At 43.6% G+C, this 25178-nt stretch overlaps 1 protein-coding gene and 1 long non-coding RNA gene across 7 annotated transcripts in view; one reads left to right on the top strand and one right to left on the bottom strand.

The window, feature by feature from the left end:
* Positions 1–10769, bottom strand: part of LOC140106522 (uncharacterized) — a 68141-nt gene extending 57372 nt beyond the window's left edge. The window contains exon 1 of the long non-coding RNA XR_011850797.1: positions 10674–10769. This is a non-coding gene — a long non-coding RNA (uncharacterized lncRNA). The remainder of the gene's footprint in view (positions 1–10673) is intronic.
* Positions 1–25178, top strand: part of LDB1 (LIM domain binding 1) — a 128101-nt gene that overhangs the window by 90540 nt on the left and 12383 nt on the right. For 5 of the 6 annotated variants that reach the window (XM_072131000.1, XM_072130998.1, XM_072130999.1 and 2 more), the window contains exon 2: positions 22483–22585. In XM_072131000.1, coding sequence (XP_071987101.1) covers positions 22483–22585 — 103 coding nt within the window. Of the gene's footprint in view, positions 1–8573; positions 8993–22482; positions 22586–25178 lie in introns of those variants that run through there. The other variant, XM_072131001.1, reaches the window with a different exon arrangement.

Here is a 25178-nt window from a genome sequence, read left to right as displayed (position 1 = left end):
AGCATACACTGGGCTTGTACTGTATACATTGTATACTAGGGTAATGTAGATCGGGGAATGTACATGTGAACTTACCCGACCATGCTGAGGTCCAGGTCACGACCCGCTAATGATTGGATACATTTTCATATGAAATATTTACCCCTATTTATCCACAATGCATCCAATTGATTCCCATTTGTGTATACAGCTCCTATGCAAAACAATGTGACTACAAACTATAGTATAACGTCATCTTGTAATCTCAGTGCATTATATTGATATATGATGCATGGAGTTTAATCTGTGGCGCGGCAGTCATCACACCCTTCATCACAGACTGATCACGGAATAATGTGAAGTGGGTCTCACCATGAGGTCCGGCAGTTTTCTGTTTGGATTTTCGTTCTTTTAAGAACAACACTTTAGATTTTGATACTTTTGTCATCAAAAACCCAATGATTGATACTTTATTCCATGTCTCCTCTTTTCAGTAAGTTAAGATATAAGTGCAGGACCTGACTACACAGGGAGTGTTTGTAGTCTGTAACCATGGAGACAGATAGGTCTGCATTGGAGTCCTAACCCCAACTTATTTCATCTTTTTTATATTCCCTTGCCATTTCAAGAAATCACTGGCCTCAGGGATCACATGCCCTACCTGCGAATATCAACACTGAGACCCATGAATTTCTGCAGTGGTCACATGATCTGTGTGATGTCAATACTGTGGTGTTAAATAGTTGAGGTTTAACTGGTGAATATAGATTACAGACGTCCCACTGAAGTGAATGGAGCACAGAAAGGAAACATAGTATAAACCAACCCTGGAGAGGATCTGTCACCTCTCCTGATGTGTCCATTTTAGTGAGTACTTGTGATCTCCACAAAGTAACAATCCTGAAGTTCTTAGAATTCCACTTATTCCGCCGTTACAATGTATTAGTAAATTGGCAAATGGAGATGGTCTGGATTGAGTACGTCACCGACAGCCCTGATTGGACTATATCTTTACAAGAAGTTATCTAGTTAGATGCACCATATTCTGATGCAGAGATGAATACACAGGGAGTGCCCCCTAGTGGTGACACCTTTTCCACTTTTTTTAAAATTAATTTTGAGGGGATGTTGCACCTGTCCACAAATTAATTTGCCGGAATGTAATAGGCTATGCTAACTCTGTCTTTTACCCCCCTGGGGATCCTGTGCTGTGTTTAGCAGTGTTTCAAGTCTCTGCTATGGACTCAGTAACACATGATGACTACACCCCAACAGCAGTGGTGCCAGTTCATATCCATTGACATGTGTTCGTGGCACACTGAAATGGATCTTCAGCAAAACCACCATATATTTACAATACTGTAGTATTGCAATATATATTAGGAGAGATCAGACCCCCTAGGGTTAAGGTACCCTTGGTTGTCTACATATACAGTAAAAGAAAAAACTAAAAGTATTGAGACTTTTGGGATGTGGCGATACCTGTTTTTTTTTTTTGGGGGGGGGGGGAGGAGGGGAGGGTGATGTACTGATATAAAACAAACCAAAAAAATAATAAACATGTCAGGAATCGCCGCGTCCCAAAAGTCACTATCTATGAAAATATAAAAAGGTTACTCCCAGCGGCGCCCAAATGTCTGAATTGACACAACAACACATACAAATTTAAATAAAAAGTGATCAAAAGGTCGTACAGTCCAAAAGATGGTAGAAATTAAAAACGTCATCATCTTAATGACACCTTTCACAGCTTCATATACCAAACTCCCTAGGGTGAAAAAGTGTCTGAATATGGAAAAAAAAATTGGGGGGCAAAAAATGGAAACAAAAAGACAAAAAAAGGGCATCGGCGTGAAGGGGTTAAAGGGACCAACAGGGTGGCCCAAGCTGGACAGGTGTTGTATAGGTAGGACTTTACCTTTAAGAACTCACTAAGGGTCCTTCAAGTAGTTGGATGTCTCTGCTCTGTGCACCTCGGGTTGTATACAATACAACATACAAGCAGAGAACAGGGTTGATGGTCTGTGTAGCGTTCCCCGGCACTGCACCCCTGGTTTCCCCTACGCCCACTCTACTTTTTCGGATTTATAAACTGGAATAAGAAGAATTTGCCCCTTTCCCTGGTGTATTGACACCTTCACGAGCTCGGAGACCGCTGCTCCAGAGGATGAGGGCGCAGTTATTTATTTATTTGGGCTGCGCCATCTGTCCCGCTTTTTGTCACCAGTTCCCCTCCTGCCTGTGAACACGGATTACTGATGACCTAAAGGCAAATCTGTTGCAGGGGTTGGGATGAGACTGAATAACAAAGGATAAAAGTGTGTCACGTCCTCCCACAGAGGGGTCTCGCTCTGGTCACTGATAGGGACCATCATATGATGGAATATTACAGGCTGATGCACTGGTCACATCATGGCCGACCATCACCATCCTGACTGCTTTACATTTAGTTACATAGCGGCGCCATATTCTGCAGCAATGGACAGAGGATCCGTCACAGCCAGCGCTCTAGACTCATAGCCATGGTGCAGGCAGCATAGCCATAATATATCCAGCATAGCCACGGTACAGGCAGCATAGCCATAATATATCCAGCATAGCCACAATACAGGCAGCATAGCCATAATATATCCAGCATAGCCACAGTACAGGCAGCATAGCCATAATATATCCAGCATAGCCACAGTACAGGCAGCATAGCCATAATATATCCAGCATAGCCACAATACATAACATATAGCCATAATATATCCAGCATAGCCACAATACATAACATATAGCCATAATATATCCAGCATAGCCACGGTACAGGCAGTATAGCCATAATATATCCAGCATAGCCACAGTACAGGCAGTATAGCCATAATATATCCAGCATAGCCACAGTACAGGCAGTATAGCCATAATATATCCAACATAGCCACAGTACATGCACTATAGCCATAATATATCCAGCATAGTCACAGTACAGGCAGCGTAGCCATAATATATCCAGCATAGCCACACTACATACAATATAGCCATAATATATCCAGCATAGCCACAGTACAGGCAGCATAGCCATAATATATCCAGCATAGCCACAATACATAACATACAGCCATAATATATCCAGCATAGCCACACTACATACAATATAGCCATAATATATCCAGCATAGCCACGGTACAGGCAGCATAGCCATAATATATCCAGCATAGCCACAATACATAACATATAGCCATAATATATCCAGCATAGCCACACTACATACAATATAGCCATAATATATCCAGCATAGCCACAGTACAGGCAGCATAGCCATAATATATCCAGCATAGCCACAGTACAGGAAGCATAGCCATAATATATCCAGCATAGCCATAATATATCCAGCATAGCCATAATATATCCAGCATAGCCACAGTACAGGCAGCATAGCCATAATATATCCAGCATAGCCATAATATATCCAGCATAGCCATAATATATCCAGCATAGCCACAGTACAGGCAGCATAGCCATAATATATCCAGCATAGCCACAGTACAAGCAGCATAGCCATAATATATCCAGCATAGCCACACTACATACAATATAGCCATAATATATCCAGCATAGCCACAGTACAGGCAGCATAGCCATAATATATCCAGCATAGCCACAGTACAGGCAGCATAGCCATAATATATCCAGCATAGCCACGGTACAGGAAGCATAGCCATAATATATCCAGCATAGCCACAGTACATGATATATAGCCATAATATATCCAGCATAGCCACAGTGCATACAATATAGCCATAATATATCCAGCATAGCGCTATGTAAATAAAAATTATTATTATTATATTCATAGCCACTGTACATATCATATAGTCATAACATATCCAGCATAGCACAGTACAGGCAGTATAGCCGCAATATATCCAGCATAGCACAGTACATACGATATAGGCATAATATATCCAGCATAGCACAGTACATACGATATAGGCATAATACATCCAACTTGGCCATAGTACATGTTACATAGCCATAATATAGTCAGCACAGCCTTTGAACATACAGTGCATGCAGCATAGCCACAGTATATAAAATATAGACACAGTATATGCAAAATAGCCACAGTATATACAATATAGACACAGTATATGCAGCATAGCCACAGTATATACAATATAGACACAGTATATGCAGCATAGCCACAGTATATACAATATAGACACAGTATATACAATATAGACACAGTGGATGGAGCATAGCCACCGTATGTACAGTATATGCAGCGTAGCCCCAGCAAATAATGCATAGCCATAGTACTTATAGCCACAGTACATGTAACATTGCACAAGCACATAGAGGAGACAAGTTTGACTCATTTTATTCCCCTTTCCTAATGTGACTCAAAATCTAATTTCCCAGCCACATACAGGCACCGGGGCCAATTGTAAGTCAGCAAGTGACGCCATGAACATCATCCTGGAGTGTGGGAGGAAAACTAAGCAACTCTAACGTGAAGATGCACAAACTCCAAGCAGATGTGGCTCTTAGCTTCACGTCTCAGACCCCAATGCTGCAGGAGAACAGCACTGCCCCCCGCACTGCCCCCTGCGCTGCCCCCTGCACTGCCCCCCGCGCTGCCCCCTGCACTGCATCTGAAAAACTGAACGTGTGAACACGCCCTCAGCTGTATGACCCCATGTTCCACGAACTCTGAGGGCGCATTCACACAATGGGGGTCATTTACTAAGGGCCCGAATCGCTATTTTTCGTCAGGTTACCCAAATATTACCGATTTGTGCTGTCTTTCCCTGAATTGCCCCGGGTTTTTGGCGCATCAGCAACGGCATGCATGCGACGGAAATCGGGGGGGGGCGGGGGGTGGTGGCCGTCGTAAAACCTGACGGATTTGGAAAAACCGCGGAATTAAAAAAAAAGTGTCACTTGACACACTCACATGCACCAGGATAGGATGGTGAACTCCGGCGAACTCCAGCGGACTTCAGCGCAGCAGCGACTCCCTGGTGGACATCCGGTGCACAACCTTAGTGAAACCCGGCCAGACCCGAATCAGTGTCGGAGAACCTGCAGCTGGATCGCGACTGGACCGGGTAAGTAAATCTGCCCCAGTGTGTTGTGTTTTTGTTGCGTTTTTGACGCATCTGGAAAAACGTTCCCTTTCCTCTTCCATTTAAATGCATGTGTCTGCAGTGCTCCTGTCTCTATAGACACAAACTTCTAATTGCTTTGTGTCGTGTTTTGTGATGCGTTTTTACATTTGCGTTTTGCTGGGAGGTAAGCAGCCCTTAACATTTTAATCAAAGTCCCAACTTTTATGCGTTGTTAAAGGGTGCAGGAGACAATGGGGCACATTTACTAAGGGTCCGTCGGACGCATTTCCGTCGGGTTTCCCAAATTTTTCAGTTTTGCCCTGTATTGCCCTGGGTTTTTGTCGCACGTGATCGGATTGTGGCACATTGGCGCCGGCTTTCATGCGACACAAATCAGGGGATGCGGCCACCGGACTACCCGACTGATTCAGACAAACCGCAGAATTTAAAAATCAAATTATGTCGCAAGATCAGCACTCACATGCACCGGGGACCTCAGCGGGGAAGTAACACATGCAGAAAATTGGACGCACGATCTTAGTGAATCGCGGCAGCTCCGAGTCCTCCTCGGACATGTGCCCTAATTGCTTTCATCTGATTAGGGTTATAAAATGCATTTGCAAACTGGTATTTTGCTACGTCAAAAATGCAGTGCATTGTGTGAACGCGCCCTAAGGGGGATCCATTTTAAACTTCCCCAAGCTTTAGTGCCAGTCTTTAAATGCGGTTTGGAGTCTTATTGATAAAAAATATTGATGAAAATTGGAATGATCACACCTACTATTAAGTTGCAAACCAGAGCAAAAAAGTTGCAACTCATCACATGTATCACAAAGGGAAAAAACCTAAAGGAAATCTACCACCAGGATAAGGAATTGTAAACCAAGCACACTGACATACTGGTGAGTGCCCCCTCTGGTAGGTTCTGCTTTTCTTTTAGCTTCTTTTTTGCTTTTTTTGTTAATGTGAAGGATTTTAACAAAAATATCTTGATGAGAACAATTCAGGGAAATTTACTCAGCACCGGAATAATTATACCCGAAAACATTCCTAGGGGGTGGAGACTACTGAACCATAAAAATAATTAGGTATTTTTGTCCACACTGCGTCCATAAAAATAATTTGGTATTTTTGACCACACTGCGGCCCACGACCATCACCTTAAGTTTATGGACAATGCGTCACATTATGAGAGGGGGGTCTATATATTGGGTTTTTGGCCATATAAAAACATCATTGAACCAAATCGCACCATTTAAATTGACAGAAGTCCCAGCGTGTTGCCATGACAACTACAGCGATTTGCATCAACTAAGGAACTGGCATAAAACTCGGTGGAGACAGAAATCAGCAAGCGGTGCACGGCGTGTGGAGGACACTTGTGCATGTTATTACCCACATTTATGGATTACAGCGTTTTGTAGAAAATCTTACGGGGATTTTTAAAGTGCACCCAGTGTTATATAAGGGGACAAATCCGGTAAAGCCACAGGAGCAGCAGGGGGCCACTACCTACCTTATCAGGTAGGGGGCACTATAGTGTGGGAGAGGGCACAGGAGGGGGCACTATACAGTGTGGGAGAGAGGGCACAGGAGGGGCACTATACAATGTGGTAGAGAGGGCACAGGAGGGGGCACTATACAGTGTGGTAGAGAGGGCACAGGAGGGGGAACTATACAGTGTGGTAGAGAGGGCACAGGAGGGGGCACTATACAGTGTGGTAGAGAGGGCACTATACAATGTGGGAGAGAGGGCACATGAGGGGGCACTATACAGTGTGGGAGAGAGGGCACAGGAGGGGGCACTATACAGTGTGGTAGAGGGCACAGGAGGGGGAACTATACAGTGTGGTAGAGAGGGCACAGGAGGGGGCCCTATACAATGTGGGAGAGAGGGCACAGGAGGGGGCACTATACAGTGTGGGAGAGTGGGCATAGGAGGGAGCACTATACAGTGTGGGAGAGAGGGCACAGGAGGGGGCACTATACAGTGTGGGAGAGAGGGCACAGGAGGGGGCACTATACAGTGTGGTAGAGAGGGCACAGGAGGGAGCACTATACAGTGTGGTAGAGAGGGCACAGGAGGGGGCACTATACAGTGTGGGAGAGAGGGCACAGGAGGGGGCACTATACAGTGTGGTAGAGAGGGCACAGGAGGGGGCACTATACAATGTGGGAGAGAGGGCACAGGAGGGGGACACTATACAGTGTGGGAGAGAGGGCACAGGAGGGGGACACTATACAGTGTGGGAGAGTGGGCACAGGAGGGGGCACTATACAGTGTGGTAGAGAGGGCACAGGAGGGGGCACTATACAGTTTGGGAGAGAGGGCACAGTAGGGGGCACTATACAGTGTGGGAGAGAGGGCACAGGAGGGGACACTATACAGTGTGGGAGAGAGGGCACAGGAGGGGGCACTATACAGTGTGGTAGAGAGGGCACAGGAGGGGGCACTATACAATGTGGGAGAGAGGGCACAGGAGGGGGACACTATACAGTGTGGGAGAGAGGGCATAGGAGGGGGACACTATACAGTGTGGGAGAGAGGGCACAGGAGGGGGCACTATACAGTGTGGGAGAGAGGGCACAGGAGGGGGCACTATACAGTGTGGGAGAGAGGGCACAGGAGGGGGCACTATACAGTGTGGGAGAGAGGGCACAGGAAGGGGACACTATACAGTGTGGGAGAGAGGGCACAGGAGGGGGCACTATACAGTGTGGGAGAGAGGGCACAGGAGGGGGCACTATACAGTGTGGGAGAGAGGGCACAGGAGGGGGCACTATACAGTGTGGGAGAGAGGGCACAGGAAGGGGGAGCCTTCTTTATTGCAGGTTAAAAAAAAAACAGCATATACAACCATCCATTGCACCTTGAAGTGGCATGCAGGCGCATAGGAAGGCACAATCAAAATCTGCATAACAAAAAAGGAATATATATTATAAATCTAGAAACAGCGCCACCTCTGTTCATAGGTGGAGTCTGGTATTGCATCTCAAGTACTAGTGTGCAAAAGAGAAACAAGAAACAGGGCAAGAATGTAAAAAAAAATTAAATACACTTTGTTTTTATATAAAACCAAATGTGGAAAATTGTAACTTAGTTAACAATAATATTAGACTATTCACATTCTGCCGGCCCTTAATACGGCAAAATCCTGACCGCCCTATGGGATGTGACCTATGCTGATTTTTGTACAGAACCTGCGGTTCAGATACTGTATTTTCTGGATGAGACATTGTCAGTATGTAGAAGGGCTATCCTGCTACTATCATTGTGGCTATTAATAATGTTAGGTATAGGACATCCCAGGATTAGGGTGCAGCAGATATTGATATGGCAGTATAGTAGGATCCTCTGTGTACACAATGAGAAGGCAGAGGAATAACCCCTCTCTCTTGTCTTTTGTTGTCCTCCCAGCCTATGACTGCTCCAGCTCCCTCCCAGCCTCTTCCTCCTCCTCCTCCCCCTCCTGTATTCATGAGAGTCAGAGAGAGGAGTAGCCCAAGAGAGCAAGTAGCAAGAAGGAGGTGGAGGAGGGGGGAAGGGTGCAGGACAGGCCACCTCCTGGGCCTCTTTGTGGGAGACACAGAAAGGGGGGGGTTAATGTGGGAGTGAGTGAGAGAGCAAGCAAGCACCCTGCAAGCTCCTGCACTCAGGACTTGTGCAAGAACCCATCAGAGGGCCCAGGAGCAGGGCTGGCGCCTGCAGGAGCAGCCATTGTTGCATTGCAAACAAAGAGGGGGAAAAAAAAAAAAGCAGGCACCTTCCTCCACCTTCCTGTTCCCTCCGGCTCCTGCACTTTCCTGCCTGACATTTCCCTGCGGCCTGGATCCCCAGACAGACATGTTTTAGGTTTTTATTTTGGAGTCTCTTGGTTGCTCTTTTTATTTTCTTCCCTTGTGCAGTTTCATTTCTTCAGGTAAGTACATGCACGCTCTCCTCTCTGTCCTTTATGTGTCCTGGGGCTGGTGACAGAGGCCTGGAACACATTGCTGGGTATGTAATGTCTTCCAGGCCTCTCTTACAATGGAGGAGGTGTTAGCATTTTATTTAAAGCGACAGCACTCAGTACTAGACCCCCTTATACATTGTTACATGTTTGATAGCTCTGTAGCGGATACTTTGTATCAATCCTTTGGTTTGTATGTCTTGTTACAACATTGATACTTTGTTGCAGTGGAATGACCCAGGTGTAAATATTTAGATATTTGCTTTATTATTACATTTTCTATACTTTGTATCAGTTTTGTGTGTGCAGAACTCTCCTCTCCTTTAAATCAGAATCCATTTAATTATTCCATGAACTCTGGGGTCACCTTCTGTTGGCCATTTCATTAACCACTTCACAGACAGATATAGGTCAATACAGCGGAAACCTTAACTCTTTACAATAATACGGTTGATCCCCCCCCCTCCCCGTGTGTGTATATTTATATATACTGTATGTATAATATACTGTGTATATCTATCCCATGACCCAGCTATATGTCCATGTGTATGGTGACTCCTGTGCATATTGTCTCTAGAAGTAGGCCAGACACTATGGGGTTAAGGAGAAGGCTCAGAGGAAGCTGATGATACTACCCCCCCCCCTTTTTTTTTTTTTTTTTTGCTTTTCCACCCCATCCCCCTTCCTTTACTGTTGCTTTACAGCTTTGATAATCTCCTCTTGCTAAAACAAATGATTGCTGCAAAGAAAATAAACCTCTGCATCCTGCACCGAAATTATCAAGAAAATGGTTAAACTCTAATAAATAGCTGCAGCTTTATTATATTTGGAAAACCGTCCTCCCCCCCCCCCCCCCTTCAAAATAGTCCAGACTGAAATTGTGAACTTCCAGATTTGTGCCGTGTCTCTATAGAGGAGCTCAATTTTATTTATTATCTAATTTCTATTTAGCCTTAATGACTTAAAAAAAATATATTTAGCTTTTTTTTTTTTTTTTTTTATACTATATTTATTATGGTGTTATAGTTGCTTTGGCTTATTTATTTTCATTTACATTTACTTTAATTTAGTATTTTTAATTTTGTTATGCATTTAGTAACTTTTTCTTTACATTTTTTTTTTTTATTATTATTTGTTTTAAGTTTATTTTATTTTTGTTTGTTTTTACTTCTTCTTTTTTTTTTTTTTTTTTTTTTTTTAGCAGCTGTTCCGACTAGAGCGGTGACTGGTATTTTTGTATTTTATTTGTGCGCTCTTATTATATTCTTATGTCATCATCTGTAGTTAACCATTTGGTGTCTGAGTGTCGATTAGTCTTTGCTGTCAGAGCAGGAAGTTAAACTTCTTTAAAGTTTATGTTTCTGGGAAGAAGTTTCACTATTTTTTGTCATCCTGGAATTGTACAGGAACTGAACCTTCTGCTGGGGTGAGCACCTAAGGTCTTGTGGAAGGTTACAGCCAGGCTACAATGTACCTTGTGTGTTATGGCCACGTGTTTTGGACAACACCTGAATCTATTGACCCGGAGTAACAACGTCATAGGGAGTAATTATGCTGTTGGTTTAGGTTACTGGCGCAACCTTCGGACTTATCTAAATGTAGGTCGTGCTCACATATAGAGGTAGTTTGATGAATGTACACACAAACTTACCTTCAATATGTTTTCAGGTTAACCTTTGCAAGTGGCTGACCCCCAGCAGTCTACATGTGCAGAATAAGATCACGTTCACACATTGCATCTGGATTGTGTTTCGAGTGAAGCTCAGCGGGGAGGAGCTATTCACGAACGGAGCTCCGTTTTTAGACCTAAATGGTTACGTTCCACAACTAGCAACGTGTTCTTTGCTGGTTACAAATTAAAAACAAAAAATTGTGATGCTCATGCGTCTAAACGCATCTGTGTCTGGGAGTAGCTTCTCCACGCAGGACTTGACAGGACGAGCCGTATTTACCGGTCCAAAAGTAGTTTTCTGTGCAGGTTGCGGTCAAAAATGGAAGTTGCAATATAAAATGTCGTTAAGTCACCATGGGTGGCGGGCTCTCCCAATCGCGTTTGCGTTTACACTGAAAGCCCTTCCCCGCGGCAAATGCCATGTGTGACCGGTATGTTGGATCGGATATATTGGAATTAACTTGCTTGTGGACAACCAGCCTAGGGGTGAAGCCACACGTGGCGTTTCTGGTCTGTTTTTTTTAGCATGCGTCTTCAGTCCGTTTAAAAACTCAGCCGTTTACCATGTGTTTGGCTGCTTACAACCTGTTTATCTATTAAGATAATTGGAAATAACATTCAAAAACACATGCTTTTTTTTAACGGACTGAAAGCGCATGCTTAAAAACGGACCGAAAATGCCCTGTGTGCCATCACCCTGAACCCGAGTTCACATGTTCCCCTGATTTTTGAAGTGCAATCCAGACAGAGTGGGGAGGGGCTCAGCTCAAACACATTTGCATTTCAACAGAAACACAACAGAAACACAGTGTTCTGCATTGTTTACAATGTGCGTACGCTGCCTTAGGCCTCTGGTACACGATTTCGGCCCAATCTCACGGACTGCACACCGTGTACTGATGGGGAATCCTTGCATTACACCAAAATCTGATGCAAGGACTTCCTCTCTGACGGCCGGACTTGAGCAACGGCAATGTAACAGTTCCTGGTGTTGCAGCTCTGCCGGAAGGTGAGTCCTTGCATCATATATAGATTATTATTCTAGGTGTAATGCAAGGAATCCCCTTCTGTACAAGGAGTGCTGTCCATGGCATTGGGCTGACATATGGACAGGTTCCACAATCATGTGCAGGAGTCCGCAGGAACCCCCCGCTATGGAGGGGCTTTTGCTCCCACAACTTGCAGGAGAACCTGCTGCAGAACTTCCTTGCAAAAATCTGTGGCATTTTTCCCCAGTCTGTTACTGTTTCCATGAGTTACCTTCTACATTGATACAGTGGCAAAATTTTGTACTGGACCTGAGTCCAAAGTTCGGACCTACAGAATCTTTGCTTTTATTGGCTGAAAATTTCTTAAGAAGTGTCTGCAGCAATTTTTAGTGAAGAGGTTGATATGTCTGTGCTATAGAGGGCATGGACAAAGTCACTGTGTAGCCCAAGCCTGTGCCCAAGTGTCTCATGTACATCCAGTTTTACAGCGCCCTCAGGTAGGCAGTGAAATGTCTTTTAGAATTCCCTCTTTAATGTTCAATCATGCCTGTTTAAATAATAAAAAAAAAATCACCTCTACATGCAAATGAGTCACCTGTAGAGGGTGGAGCATCACTTCAGATGCAACTATCCTTCGCTCTATAGCATCTGGAACCATGCTTCTGGTGTCATTGTAAAGATGGATCTCATTCTGTTGTTCTCTGTGCTACAGAACCAGAGATAATTAAAGACACCCCAGGCCTGATGCAATTTTACAAATGTTTTTGCCCTTAAAAATGACACAGGAAGCATGGTTCTGCTGCCTTCTGTACAGCCCAGGACTAAAGTGACTCCACAGCTCATTTGTCTATTATTTTGGAACCAATTTTTATAATTTCATATTAACGGGTAAGATAGAACATACCAGAAGCCCAGAAAGTATATTTCATAACGTACCTAAGGGGGCTGCTAGCTTACTGGTGTAAAAGCTGGTGACAGGTTCCCTTTAACATAGATACATTGCACAGTTGTTACACAATTTTCCTCACCATATACAATGGGATGTAGGCACCTCGATATCTGTTACTGGGCTCCATATGTTGATTCATTACGATTGCTTGGCTGGTTCCATAGTGTAATATGTAGCGCATTGTTATACGACTCTGCTCAGTAAAGGCGTTGGATACGATGATGAATTTGATTTTACAAAAAAAACTGTTGAAAATCCAAAGTGTAGAATCTTTAGAAAGTTTTCTTGCTGGGTGTGAGGATAGTGATATTGTATAAAGATGGCAGCTTGGAGCAGGAGGCTCTTGTGTGATGAGTCACGGACCATAGGACCTGCGAGTGTCCGGCTTTGTATGGATGGCCACTCGTTTGCCTGGATTTAGTAATCGCTTGGGGACAATCAAAGATTCATGAACATTTCCTGGAGTAAGACCTAAGAGCCTCAAATCTTCCATAAAACATGTATTAGAGTTTTCCAGACCTGTAAATATTAATGGGAAAGTGTCACCCAAAAAGATACTATCAGATTAGACTGGACGTATGTGACCGGATCCCTTTAACCATGTAGTTGTTATGTTGAAGACCTACAGATGGGTCATTAACATAAGTCGTAGTGGTCCTATTATCAAAGTGAACACCTAGAAACAAAACAATGTGATATCCTCATCTACCCATTTTTGAAAATTATTTTATTGCATACTGTTTTGTGTAAACTGAGTGTTTAATAAAAGAAAGATACTTTGTCCAAAATTGGCTTAATGTTTTGTTTCTAGGTGTTTAATTCTTTACAGCCAATTATATGATTTGACTGTTTATAGAAGGGAATTCTGACAACATTTAGTTTGTCATGAATGAACTATAAGATCCCCTTAATGTATGTAGCCCGTTTATTGGTGTTACTATTATCAAAGTGGCATGCAATGGACCATGATATTGCCCAATTTGGTGGCTGTACAGAGATTTACATGGACCTTTATTTCTACCTGAAAGAAAAAGTCTCAGATGACTTATCCAAAGTCGGCAATACAAGGGGAACCAATAGGGATGAAATATGTGGTGTCAATCGTGTTCCCGTTTTGCTTCAAGTCCTGACTTTGGTGAACATGAAAGTATTAGATGATCTGTTGAGTGAGGTTCTTAGTTGTATATTTTTTGTAAACAATTCTTGGACTTCTTGGTGGATATTATTCCTCCCGATGTCAGATATCATCTCTGTTTTTCGTCGGAGGATTTCTAGAGCTATTGCGGATGAGACATAAGGAGGTCCTAATGCATCTAGGCAAACGCCTCTCGAAACCAATGTGTCTTGTGTTGGGTCAGAAATTTCCTAGGGCTCCAAGTATCTTGTCGTGATGGTCGTGTTATCGCTACTTGTTCCTTATATGCAAGACAATAAAGCTCTTGGATACTTGGTTACACCCATGGATCTCCCCATTTTGAAGAACGTTTATGTCCAGCTATGAGTAAGAGATGGTGACATCTGGCCATGATACATTTTAGCTAGCCGTTGGCCAGTCTTTCATGTAGCAGCCATCTTTCTAGAGTTCCTTACATCCGTGCATGGACTAGGCATGTGAATAATGAAGGGAGTCTTCTAGCAGCTTATCTCCTCGGGACAAAATGATGGGGTGCTTAGGGTCTCATGTCTTCAGTTATTTTCATCTGTTAGTCTCCATGCACAGGACCGTAATGGGGGTGGTGATCTGGCCGCACATATTGCTGTGTCTCAGCGCAACGTAACCAACGGCTGCAAAATATAAAGCAGCTCCTCACTCGGGCCCGGTTTGCATCAGGGTTGCTATGGAGAGGGGAGGGCTGAGGGGCATGCACCCCCTTCTTCACCATTTCCACTCAGCCATGTGCATGCCAAACACAGAGGGAAGGTGTAATGGAAAGAAGTAATTCTGCCTTGCCTCAGTAACTGATGGCGATAACTGAACACCAAACAGAGATGTGAAGTTGCCTGTAATGTCCAACTTGCCCGATCCTACACCCACACCCCCTCCCCTCAGTCTTTCTTCCATTGGGAGAGTGAGCCCCATAATGTGAATAAGCCCCATTCACATTAGATGGTTGGTTTAACCTGTCAGGGAAATGTAACATTTGGCCACTTGGTGACGCATGACAATCATCATGCCATGCCGTAAGCATGTAAAATTTTTGTCCGAAAAGGAAATGTATTTCTCAAGCACAGAGAATGTTGCGGGACACACGGCTCAGGCTTGGGTTGGAGACATTGGAAATGAAGACCTATTTGCCAATATTGAGTGAATTCTCTTTTCTTTTTTTTTTTTTAATTTTGTCTACATAATTATCATCCAGCTGATGATCATTTGACAACTGTTGCCCATTAACCTCCTTCTACTCCCCTTTTAATAATTGCCCATGTATCGCGCTTCTGCTCTGCAGAAGTCCGGATCCTTTCAACAAAAACCTATCCACACTTAGTGTCAGGAATCCTGTGGATTTCGTGTATTTTCATAGAACTGCACCTTAAAGGGCATCTACTACCAGGATGAAAGACTGTATGCAAATGAGCCTGAGGGGCTCCAGGATGCATTAACACCTATGAAGCCTGGTGCCCCTCATGCTGGTTTGCATACAGTCCTGCATCCTGGTGGTAGATGCCCTTTAAGGGGATGAATCTTCTACAAACTGTGCAGGCAGACAATTTGCAACGGTCCACATTTCAAAAAGTGAAATTTGCCACATTTCTAATACAACAATGTTTTTTGTGAACTTTTTTTTTTTTTTTGTGGTTATTAATATATTGTAGAAATATATCCATGCCAAAAGCACGAAATGTAACTAGTTTACGTTCTTTTTATGGATTGATATCGGCGGAGATGAGAATTGGGGTGAGCTGGAATTTACATGTCCGATCTTTTTGGTTTTGGGAGGTAAATCTGCTGTCACTGACTTCCCCCTTGTCTACTTTCGGCTGAGTTGATTTTTTGGGTATTTGTGTTGGGGGAGTCGGCTCATTTAGCTTCTAGTGGACGGCTCTTATGTGTATTGGGGCCGTGAGGTTTGTGTGTTCTGCAAGTTCAGATCGGAGCCTCGGCCCCCGGAATATTGTGTACACAATACATGTGGTGGGACCGGCCTCCCACCCACTGGAGCCGCCCAGATCTCGCGTTCCCTGTGTAGCTCGGGAGCTCGGTGTTTTCTGGCGTCTTCCTGGAGCGAAGGCTTTTCTAGCTCGGAAGTTATATGATGCCAGGAATAGATCTGCTCATCGTACAAGACCCTCCCACACTCCGTCATGTGCCGAGGGATTAAGTAAGATTATTTCATTCATGAGCTTTGGATCTGCAGTTTCCAACCTTTGTTGGACACAATCTGAATTTGCTTCTAATTTTAGGTTTTATGTTGAGACCCCTGTCCGGGATTATGACCCATAATGGGGGATGTGACCGTCTTCAGTAGATGCAGCAGCTGCTAGCGCTAACCCATCATTGAGAGTAGATATAACACAGGTTTTAGATGACGTGTTGCTTGGCCAACAGTTAGGGTGATGCCACACCTGGCGTTTTTGGTCCGTTTTTAAACATCCGTTTTCAGTCCATTTTTGGCCATTTACCATGCGTTTGGCTGCTTGCAACCTGTTTATCTATTAAAATAATTGGGAAAAACGGACTTAAAATGGACCAAAAACGCCATGTGTGGCATCAACCTCAGATGACCTCTCCCATGGGCGACGGTTCCCCATACACTTGATTTTATAGAGGTTTCCACTTGTGTCTCTTGTGGACGTGGCCATATTCTGACTTCCACTGCTTTTCCATTGGGGGGGAGAGGGGCACGGGGGTCAGCAGTACTGATGTGGGGTATATGAGACCTTATGTGCCTCCAGTGTGGGAATATTTTAATATTTTTGGTAATACGGCACATACCTAGTTGTCTTGGCGTTTGCACCCTGGCAGCTTGTATGTGGCTTTACCCCAACCTGTATGACATTGAGGTGAAGCCCAGGAGTTGTCCTTGGATTTTTCAGAATTTTGGATTATGGGGAAAAAATTTCAGATTTGAAACGAAACGTTCATTGTTGTGAGTGTTTTATTCTTATCCTTACAGTTTGTGCACAATAAAAGATTTGTCCTCATCAAATGGCTGCTCTATTGGATGTGTCAAAGTCATGGCTAAATCTGATGCAGGGCTATAGGCAGGGTCACTAGTACTTCCATATAATTTCGAGTAGTGTTAACTGGATCATCTGGGCTCCATCGTATTGGCTGCTGCATAGTGACTGTGTGGGGTATTGCAAGTTGGAGGGGGGTTTTTTTTATAATTTTTGGTGCAAAAAAAAAAAATCACATTAAAACTTGTAGCTTCACTGACCGTTATACTGCCCCTCCTCCTCCTGCAACAGCCTATGAAGCTACAGCATGGAGGGACTCTGGTAATGCCCCCTCAGTCCTTATGGATTATTAGCATAATTATTGATATTAATTGTACCACAGCCCGGTGCCTGGATCTATGAGTAATGTCCCTGGTTTATCAGGATGGATTTTGGTAGATTTCCTTTAAGAACCTGGATGTATTAGATGTTGAACATGATGATTAGATGATGAAGAACAGAGAGGATCGGGCAGATTAATTCCAACTTGTTCAATCTATCTATAGTTTTGGGTGGCCCCACGTAAGATGATTGGCTGAAGCCACCGGATTTTCATCCAATATGTATGGGAAGCCATAGATGCCTGATATCCCAGCGGCTCCAGGGGGTTGGTCATGTGACTATAAGCTCAAAAATTTTACAAAAAATAACTACTGTAATCTGTGGCACAGAGCGCGCACCCACATCTCTCCTCTCTGTACACACCAGTCACGTGGAAGACCTTAATTATCGGCTCCGGCAGCCATTCGTCTTCTACCTCCGCCCTTCAGGGGAAATACGTCTATTTTATAATTACTCTAAGTGAGGTTTGGTAAATGAGTGAGGCGTAGTGGATGTTCCCGCACCGCACATCAGACGCTTTCCTGTTTTCCCATGGAGTATTCGCTTTATATTTACAGAAAACCGCAAGGAGTTAAGTTTCCAAAAGGTTTCCGGTAGTAATAAGGAAATGGACAACCGGCTAATGAGATGCCGATCCCCCGAGGACGGGCGGGGGAGGGGCGGGATCCCATCTATGCAGTGTATGTGCTGGGAATTATTCTGAGAATTACTTCTAGTTCTGTTTTAAATCTTGAAACAGATAAATGTTTTTTTTTTTTCATTTTATTAAAAAATGTTTTAAACTAAAAATTTTTTGTAACATTTGGCAAAATGTATCAGCAGCTCTTCAGTAATGTGGGTGATCTCTACCGGAGCGGGTCGGCAGGTAGTGGACTTTTTAAAAAAAAAAATTATTATTATTAGAATAGGATTATTTAGTATTAGAATTATTATTTTTATTTTTGTATTTATTTTTTGTTCTTGTATTGGAGGAATCTTCAATGAATATATACAGGATTTCTGCACTCGCTTTACATCCTCACTGATGCTTAGATTTTTCCCCACCACAGTATATGGACTAGAGACTGATTTTGTCGCAATATCTGGCACAGAATTGTGTATTTCCCCTTAAAGGGGTGTTCTAGAAATTCACTGTTAACCTATCCTTAGGGTAGGTAATTATTGGAGAGAATCCAACGCTTGGCACCCTCACCGATCAGCTCAGTTACTAGACCTAGAAATAATTGATATTGTTTGTGAAAGGAAAAGTTTTATACAAGTTTTCAATATACTTTCTGTATAAATTCCTTACAGTTTTCTAGATCTCTGCTTGCTGTACTCCTATAGAAAGCTTCTATGTTTACTTCTATTGGATAGAAATCTGTCTGGAGTTTTGTGATCAGAACGGTTCGTGCACCTGCACCTCTGTCACATCACATGGACAAATTTATATCCACTGGAAGCAAACATAAAAGCAGGACAGCAAGCAGAGATCTAGAAAACCATGAGGAATCGATACAGAAGTTATATTGGAAAATTTTTCCTTTTAAGTCTATTAAGCACAGCGCCCTGCATTGTATAGTGGCTGTACTTAGTACTGCAATCCCCTTTGATCTATCCATTCGCCATGGACCGATTTCAGAAACTTGAATACAGTGCAGCAATGTGGAGCTTGTGGACCCTTGTAATGATGATTTTGGGGGTCACTGCAGCTGGACCGCTGTGAACAGTCTTTTTTTATTTTAAGAGAAACCAAGGGATGGAATAAGATCTCCATGGACCCTGGGCTGTATGGATATTATGGCTCCTACAAGTCTGGAATCACTCCCTACATCTGATACTAGAATCTGCTTGTTGGAGAATGGAGGACGTGTCCCTTCTGCTGCTATTGATTGGAGCTTTTGGAGAAACTTCTCTAATGTTCTGGTCCATCAGTGTTTCATTCTTGGGCTCCGTGCACACGACTGCGGCCAAAAATCGTATAGGGAAAAATAGACTCCGATATGTATCAGTCTGGCCTCTGGATCCTCGTAAGCGGTACCCTACGACTGATCCGTGAAAATCTGTTCTGAGTAGGACTTTTTTAACGGATCGGTCGCACGCTCTTTCAAATAATTGCAGTATTACATTATTCTGCATTTATAGTTCTGACCTTAAAGGAAACCTTCTAAATATCTTCAAAATTAAAGGGGTTGTCCTGATTAAAACAAATTTTTTAAAAAATGCCAGACTTGCTGCGATTTCGCAAAAACACCAGTGAACCCTGCGGCAGTAGGGGCAAAATTTGACCATCAAAAGTGTGTACATTTTTTATTATTAGAATTTTTAACAATAAAAGTAAATGGCTCGGCTCACGCGAGGCTTTGTGTGATCAGCCCCTAATGCCGGAGAATGATTTCTCAATGTTGTGCTGCATAGATTGTTGGTCGTGATTTGTGTGTGTGTGTTTTGTTTTTTTTTTTACCGATTTTGTCTTTTTTAGTCTGTTTTGGTAAATATTAGATACTTGTGGACGGATATTTTCTGTAGTTTCGCAGGATATATGTAAAGTGCCGAGTATCTATGATCTGGGTGACGGCTCTTGTAGTTATAATGGAGATTTGGCTTTAGGAAAGACAAAAGACTCCGAGCAATGTCCTACAAAACGCCCGTCCCCGGGAACAAAGGATGTGGGTCACCCCGCTGGGGGGAGGGGTAACCACAGGCTGTCACATGCCAAGGGCCACTGATTTTTATTTTGCTTGCGTTTTTTTTGGTTGCCGGATATGAGAAGTGATTATTAGACAGATACAATTGTATCTATATTATGTAAATTTGGGAATCTTGTATCAGGAATCTTTATGTCTGTAGCGTCTTCTATGGTTTTGTAGAACGTCTTGTATTGTTTACTGGCAACACACGTGTCGCTTGTTCCCAATTGAAACACATTGGCGATTGGGAGAAACTCCTCCTTGTTGTGCTTAATTTGCATATCTGAAAGCATCCGTAGTCTGGTATGTGATCCATAGATGACCTGAGATATTACAAAAATCCTCATATAAAAAGAACCCATTTAATTGTTTCGTGTTGATCAACTTTTTAAAAATTTTCTAGGATTGTCCCTAATTTTCAGTTAGAAGTTTTGGTTAATTCAGGAAACCTGAACGCTAAATTAACCAAAACAAACAAACTATTGGAAACTTTGTTACAAACAATTCAGTGTTTTTATGGGACTTTCAGTGTTTAGATACAGGAACAGCAAGCGGACAGCACCGTTCTTCTTATAGTGGTCAGATCCGATTATTGCCGGTCCGCTCTCTTTCATGAGCCGCAGTGACTTGGTTCAGCCACTAAATGGCGCTGTCTGCGTCCTGTCCCATGCACTGTGTATCATCTGCTCAGAACCGCTCATCTGTAGTGGTGCTGGTTGCCGGACCCCCACCCATCTATTATTCTGTGAATGGGTCATCAATATTTTAGTCTGAAAAAAATACCCTTTAAAAAAAAAAACACGGAACCAAATTTTGGACCCACTGAATATTTATGTCCTGATACCAGACTGTACCACAATAGTGTGTGTATAATGTTATGGCATCATACCATAGACGGCAATGTACTCTGCTTTGCTCTGCTATTGTTCTCTGTTATCAGCCACTGGTCTGCTATCACATTTAATGACTGGACCCGCACATCTTGTGTCTCGTGAGTGACCTAAAACCTTCCCATACGGGTTTAAGAAGGATATGAGCGGCTCGTCTTACAAGATGCACTTTAATAAAATTCTTAAGTGGTGATGAATCGCTAAGAAAAGTGTTGTCCCGCATGTTGGTTGGTGTCTGAACTGGAGTCTAATTTTATAAGCTGTGACTGGGAGGGAAGAACCTGCTGAGATTATGACCAAATTCGCCAAAGTCTCAATTACCTACAAAACAAAAAATGGAAAAACTTGTGTCCTGCTGTGGAAAGTCTTATGTGATTGTCTTGCTCCAGGTTCTGGCTGTGACCCGTCCTGAGCAGCCTCATGGGTGTGGGTTGAAGCTGTTGGGTGTGGTGGGTCAGGGAAATGGGATTCCTGAAGGTTGCAGTCACAGAGCTGTAATGTGATGGTTACTTTACAGCCAGAGGGGTTATACGGGGTTAAATAAACATGGCGGCTTTCTTTCTTAAAAAACCTAAAACTAGGAAGTGACTGATCCGGTGTTGGAGACGCACTTACCCCAGGGGAAGTAAGCTGCACTACCAGGCACAACCCATCGGCTGGTGCGGCACTGGCTCACGAATAGCGTTTTTGAAAATTGAGTCCTAATTCACACCATGTGGAATCTCAAAATATTTCTCTACTCCAATGTAACTTAAACTTATGAAGGAAAAATACTTCCTTAAAGGAAATCCACCATCACAATCCATCCTGATAAACCAGGGACATTACTCATAGATCCAGGCACCGGGACTGTGGGTATCTTCTTATATGTGTTACCCATGGCCTCCTTCCTTCTAAAATCAACTTTTAAAATTATGCTGATGAGCCCCTCTGTGCTGTTGCTTCACAGACTGTTAAACTGTGCAGAAGCACTTGCTCCCCCCACTGTTTGCTGAAACTTCATCTGTTGCAGGAAGATGGGGAGACAGTATAACAGCCTGTGAAGCTACAGCATGGAGGGGCTCTAGTAAGACCCGCCAGAGCCCTACTGTTACATTTAGTACAATTTTTAAAAGTTTATTTTAGAAGAAAGGAGCCCATGGATAACAAATATAAGATAAACCTAAAGGACACGCGCTTCCTTAATAGGGCAGTTTTAGAATTAAGTTAAGCTCTTCTATTAGGATTATTCACATCAATAATCCTAGTATTTTTTTTGGTCCTTCATTTGCTGGGTTTATCCAAAAATTTTTATAACAATCCTGTAAAGTTTAGTTTGGTCCATCCCTATAAGACGTGGGTGAAGTAGTGGATATAACACAGGCAGTTAGGGCGGTAGCCCTGGGCCCGAGCCTTATAGGGGGCCCATGGCCACCCACCAAATTTTATAGTGAGAAAGACCTTCACCCATGAAATCCTCGTACACCTATTTCTGCTCTCAGAAGGTTTTCGGCGGATAAGGGCTCGTTTGCAGGTTTTACTCCCAGAAAGCTTTGCATCTACAGGGTCTCTTCAATGAAAAGCAATATTTCCCCTGAGCTCCCTGTAGGATATTATAGGTGGAGGAGGGGGAAGATCTGGACTAATTAGTAACAATTTCCCAATCTCGATTTTTACAATTTTTTTTTAATATTCCCAATAAATATATTTATTTTAATGTATTTAAATAATAATGAGTCGCTATGGAAGACACTCTGCTGTATTTCTCGTTATTTCTATTCTAATGATATTGAATTATTTCTCCTATTTCAGGCTGTTCCTCCAAGTCATTCAAGCTGTACTCGCCAAAGGAGCCCCCCAACGGCAACGCCTTTCCCCCCTTCCACCCAGGCACAATGCTGGATCGAGATGTGGGGTAAGTTCTCACTCGTCTTGTACATTTTCTTGTATTTGGGGAATGTCATGGCTGGAAACTCTAATCCTACTGCGTTCATCTACAAAAAGACAAGCCCCCGTAACGGTGATGGAACTGATCCTATGTATTCTGAAAGTTCTCTAATATGATCAGAGTGGACCCTGATCAGGTCCTTTGGTCACACCCTATGACACAGTCTTCTTACTGCTCTCAGGGCCATTTACGTCTTTGCTACGGTTTTTCAGTTTAAAGAGAACCTACCACCACGAATCTACCTATAAAGGTAGATCGGGTGGAAGGTGGATCATTAGGATGTGAGGAAAGCCCTTTTAATGGCTAATCCTCACGTCCTCGCACTTTTTTGGTAACTTTTATCAGTATATGGAAATTTTGTTATGCGAACAAAATTTGCATGCGCAGAACAGCAGGCCTGCGCACCCCGAAGATTGTGGGTAGGAGGAGTAAAGAGGCTACTGGGACATGGAGTAGCCGCGCCGTGTAACCTCAGCTCCGGCTAATCCACGCCCCAGTAGCCGGATAACATAATTTACATATTCTGATAATAAAAGTTACCCATCACTTAAGGATTGCAGCGTCAAGGACACTGATGCATTACCACATTGGTGGCCGTGTAGCCGGTCTGCCCCATTTGGTCGCCGTGTAGCCGGTCTGCCCCATTTGGTGGCCGTGTAGCCGGTCTGCCCCAACCTACTAGCCTTGGCTGTGATTGGCTGTCTTTACTGCTATTATTATACACGATGTGTAACAGAACCTTCACATTATATGTCATGTACCTATAATCCATAGGATACATGGAGCCGCCTATGGCTCGTGCCACCATCACAGATAAGTCACTGAACTAAGAGAACAGAAAATTTACTTCCCCTGATTTATAATGTTGGATCACTTGGTCTACAGCTCAGTAGAACAGTCATTGTGTCCTGCAAGTTTTTAATAATCTAGAAATATATATACACCAGACTGTATAAGGAGCAAGAAAAATCTAGCTAAAAAGTGGCTGCATCCTATAGTCCGGAGGTCAGGGGGACCAGCACTGGCAGAACCTCCTGACCGCTGTCCTGGAGATCGGGTCAAGCGCTGACCTAGAGCTCCTGCACTGATCTCTCCCTTCCTCAGCTCATCCCGACAGGAGTATTACTGCAGGAGCTAGAGTGATGTCAGACACGTGTGACTGATCACATGCTTCAGTGCACGGTCCTTATAGACCAGTGATGGCGAACCTTTTAGAGACCGAGTGCCCAAACTGCAACCCAAAACCTAATTACTTATCGCAAAGTGCCAGTACAGCAATTTAACCATAAAACTGAGGGTTTCGTTTAGAATCAATTTACACAGGACTGTCTGAGCTCGGATTCCAGCAGTCCTATACACACTGAAACGCCACTTTTACACCATTTTACATCACATAAAAGAGTAATAAAAAGTTATCAAAAGGTCACGCAGTCCTCAAAATGGTAGCAATGAAAACAACGGCTCATAAAGCAAAAAAACCACACCTCCCCAGCTCCGTGCACTCAAGTTATTAGCGTCAAGATGGCAAAACTATTTTCTTTTTCGTACACGGTTTTAATTATTGAAAAAGTATTAAAACACAATAAAACCTACAAATCTGGTATCACTGTGATAGGACCGAACCAAAGAATAAAGGAGACAAATGATTTGGAGCGCACAGCGAAAGTATTAACATCCAGCTTCCCAGTACATGACATGGAATAATAAATGAGAAGTAAAATATGTTATGCAAAAAATAAGCCCTCACACAGGTATAAATATATAAATGCACATATAAATATATAATATAATATGTATATACATAAATACATACATAGAAATACATATGTTACTTACTCTTTGGTTGTCCAAGGTGGCGGCCATGCTGGCGGGCAGAAGTTCAGGTGTCTGTTGTTCCAGGGGGGGGGGGAGGGATCAGTAGGGTAGATGGGCAGAGGGTGGGCGGCCAGAGTTGGGGCTGGGGGGGAGGGGGGGCTAATGCAACATCTGGAGTTCGGGGCAATGGGGTTATGAGGCATGAGTTCCAGGGGAGGGCAGTGGCCGGAGTTGGGGGGGCGGGGGCTGTAGTGAGAGCGGCCGGAGTTCGGGCAGGCAAATTACAGTAGTGGGCGGAGTTTTGGCGGGGGTAGGGGTGTGATAGCGGGCTGGGGTTTGAGCGGCGCAGTGAGTTTCGGGCCGGTTGCTTAGGGGAGGGGCGGGAGCGGGCAGGAAATCAGCCTCCTGCTGATCTACTATGCCCCGTGGATGCGCTGAATTAAAAAAAAAAAAAAAACTCACCTCAGACTCGGCGTTCCTCCGGCTGATCACTGCAGCGCACACGGAGTAAGGTTCCCCAGCGCTGGCAGCGTAATGACATCATTACGCTGCCAGCGCTGGGACGCTTACCGTCCTGTGCGCTGCTGTGATCGGAGTGACAGAGCAGGAACTGTCAGCACCCTGCTCTGTCATGGCTGTTAGCGCAGCTCCGATACTGCTAACAGCCATGACAACCAGGTGTGGACAGTGGTTGGGAGGATGGGGCGCGTGCCAGCAGTGAGGGCTCTGTGTGCCCTCTCTGGCA

This window comes from Engystomops pustulosus, chromosome 11, assembly GCF_040894005.1.
Source record: "Engystomops pustulosus chromosome 11, aEngPut4.maternal, whole genome shotgun sequence".
NCBI lineage: Eukaryota > Metazoa > Chordata > Amphibia > Anura > Leptodactylidae > Engystomops > Engystomops pustulosus.
This window is presented reverse-complemented; position numbering and strand designations above follow the sequence as displayed.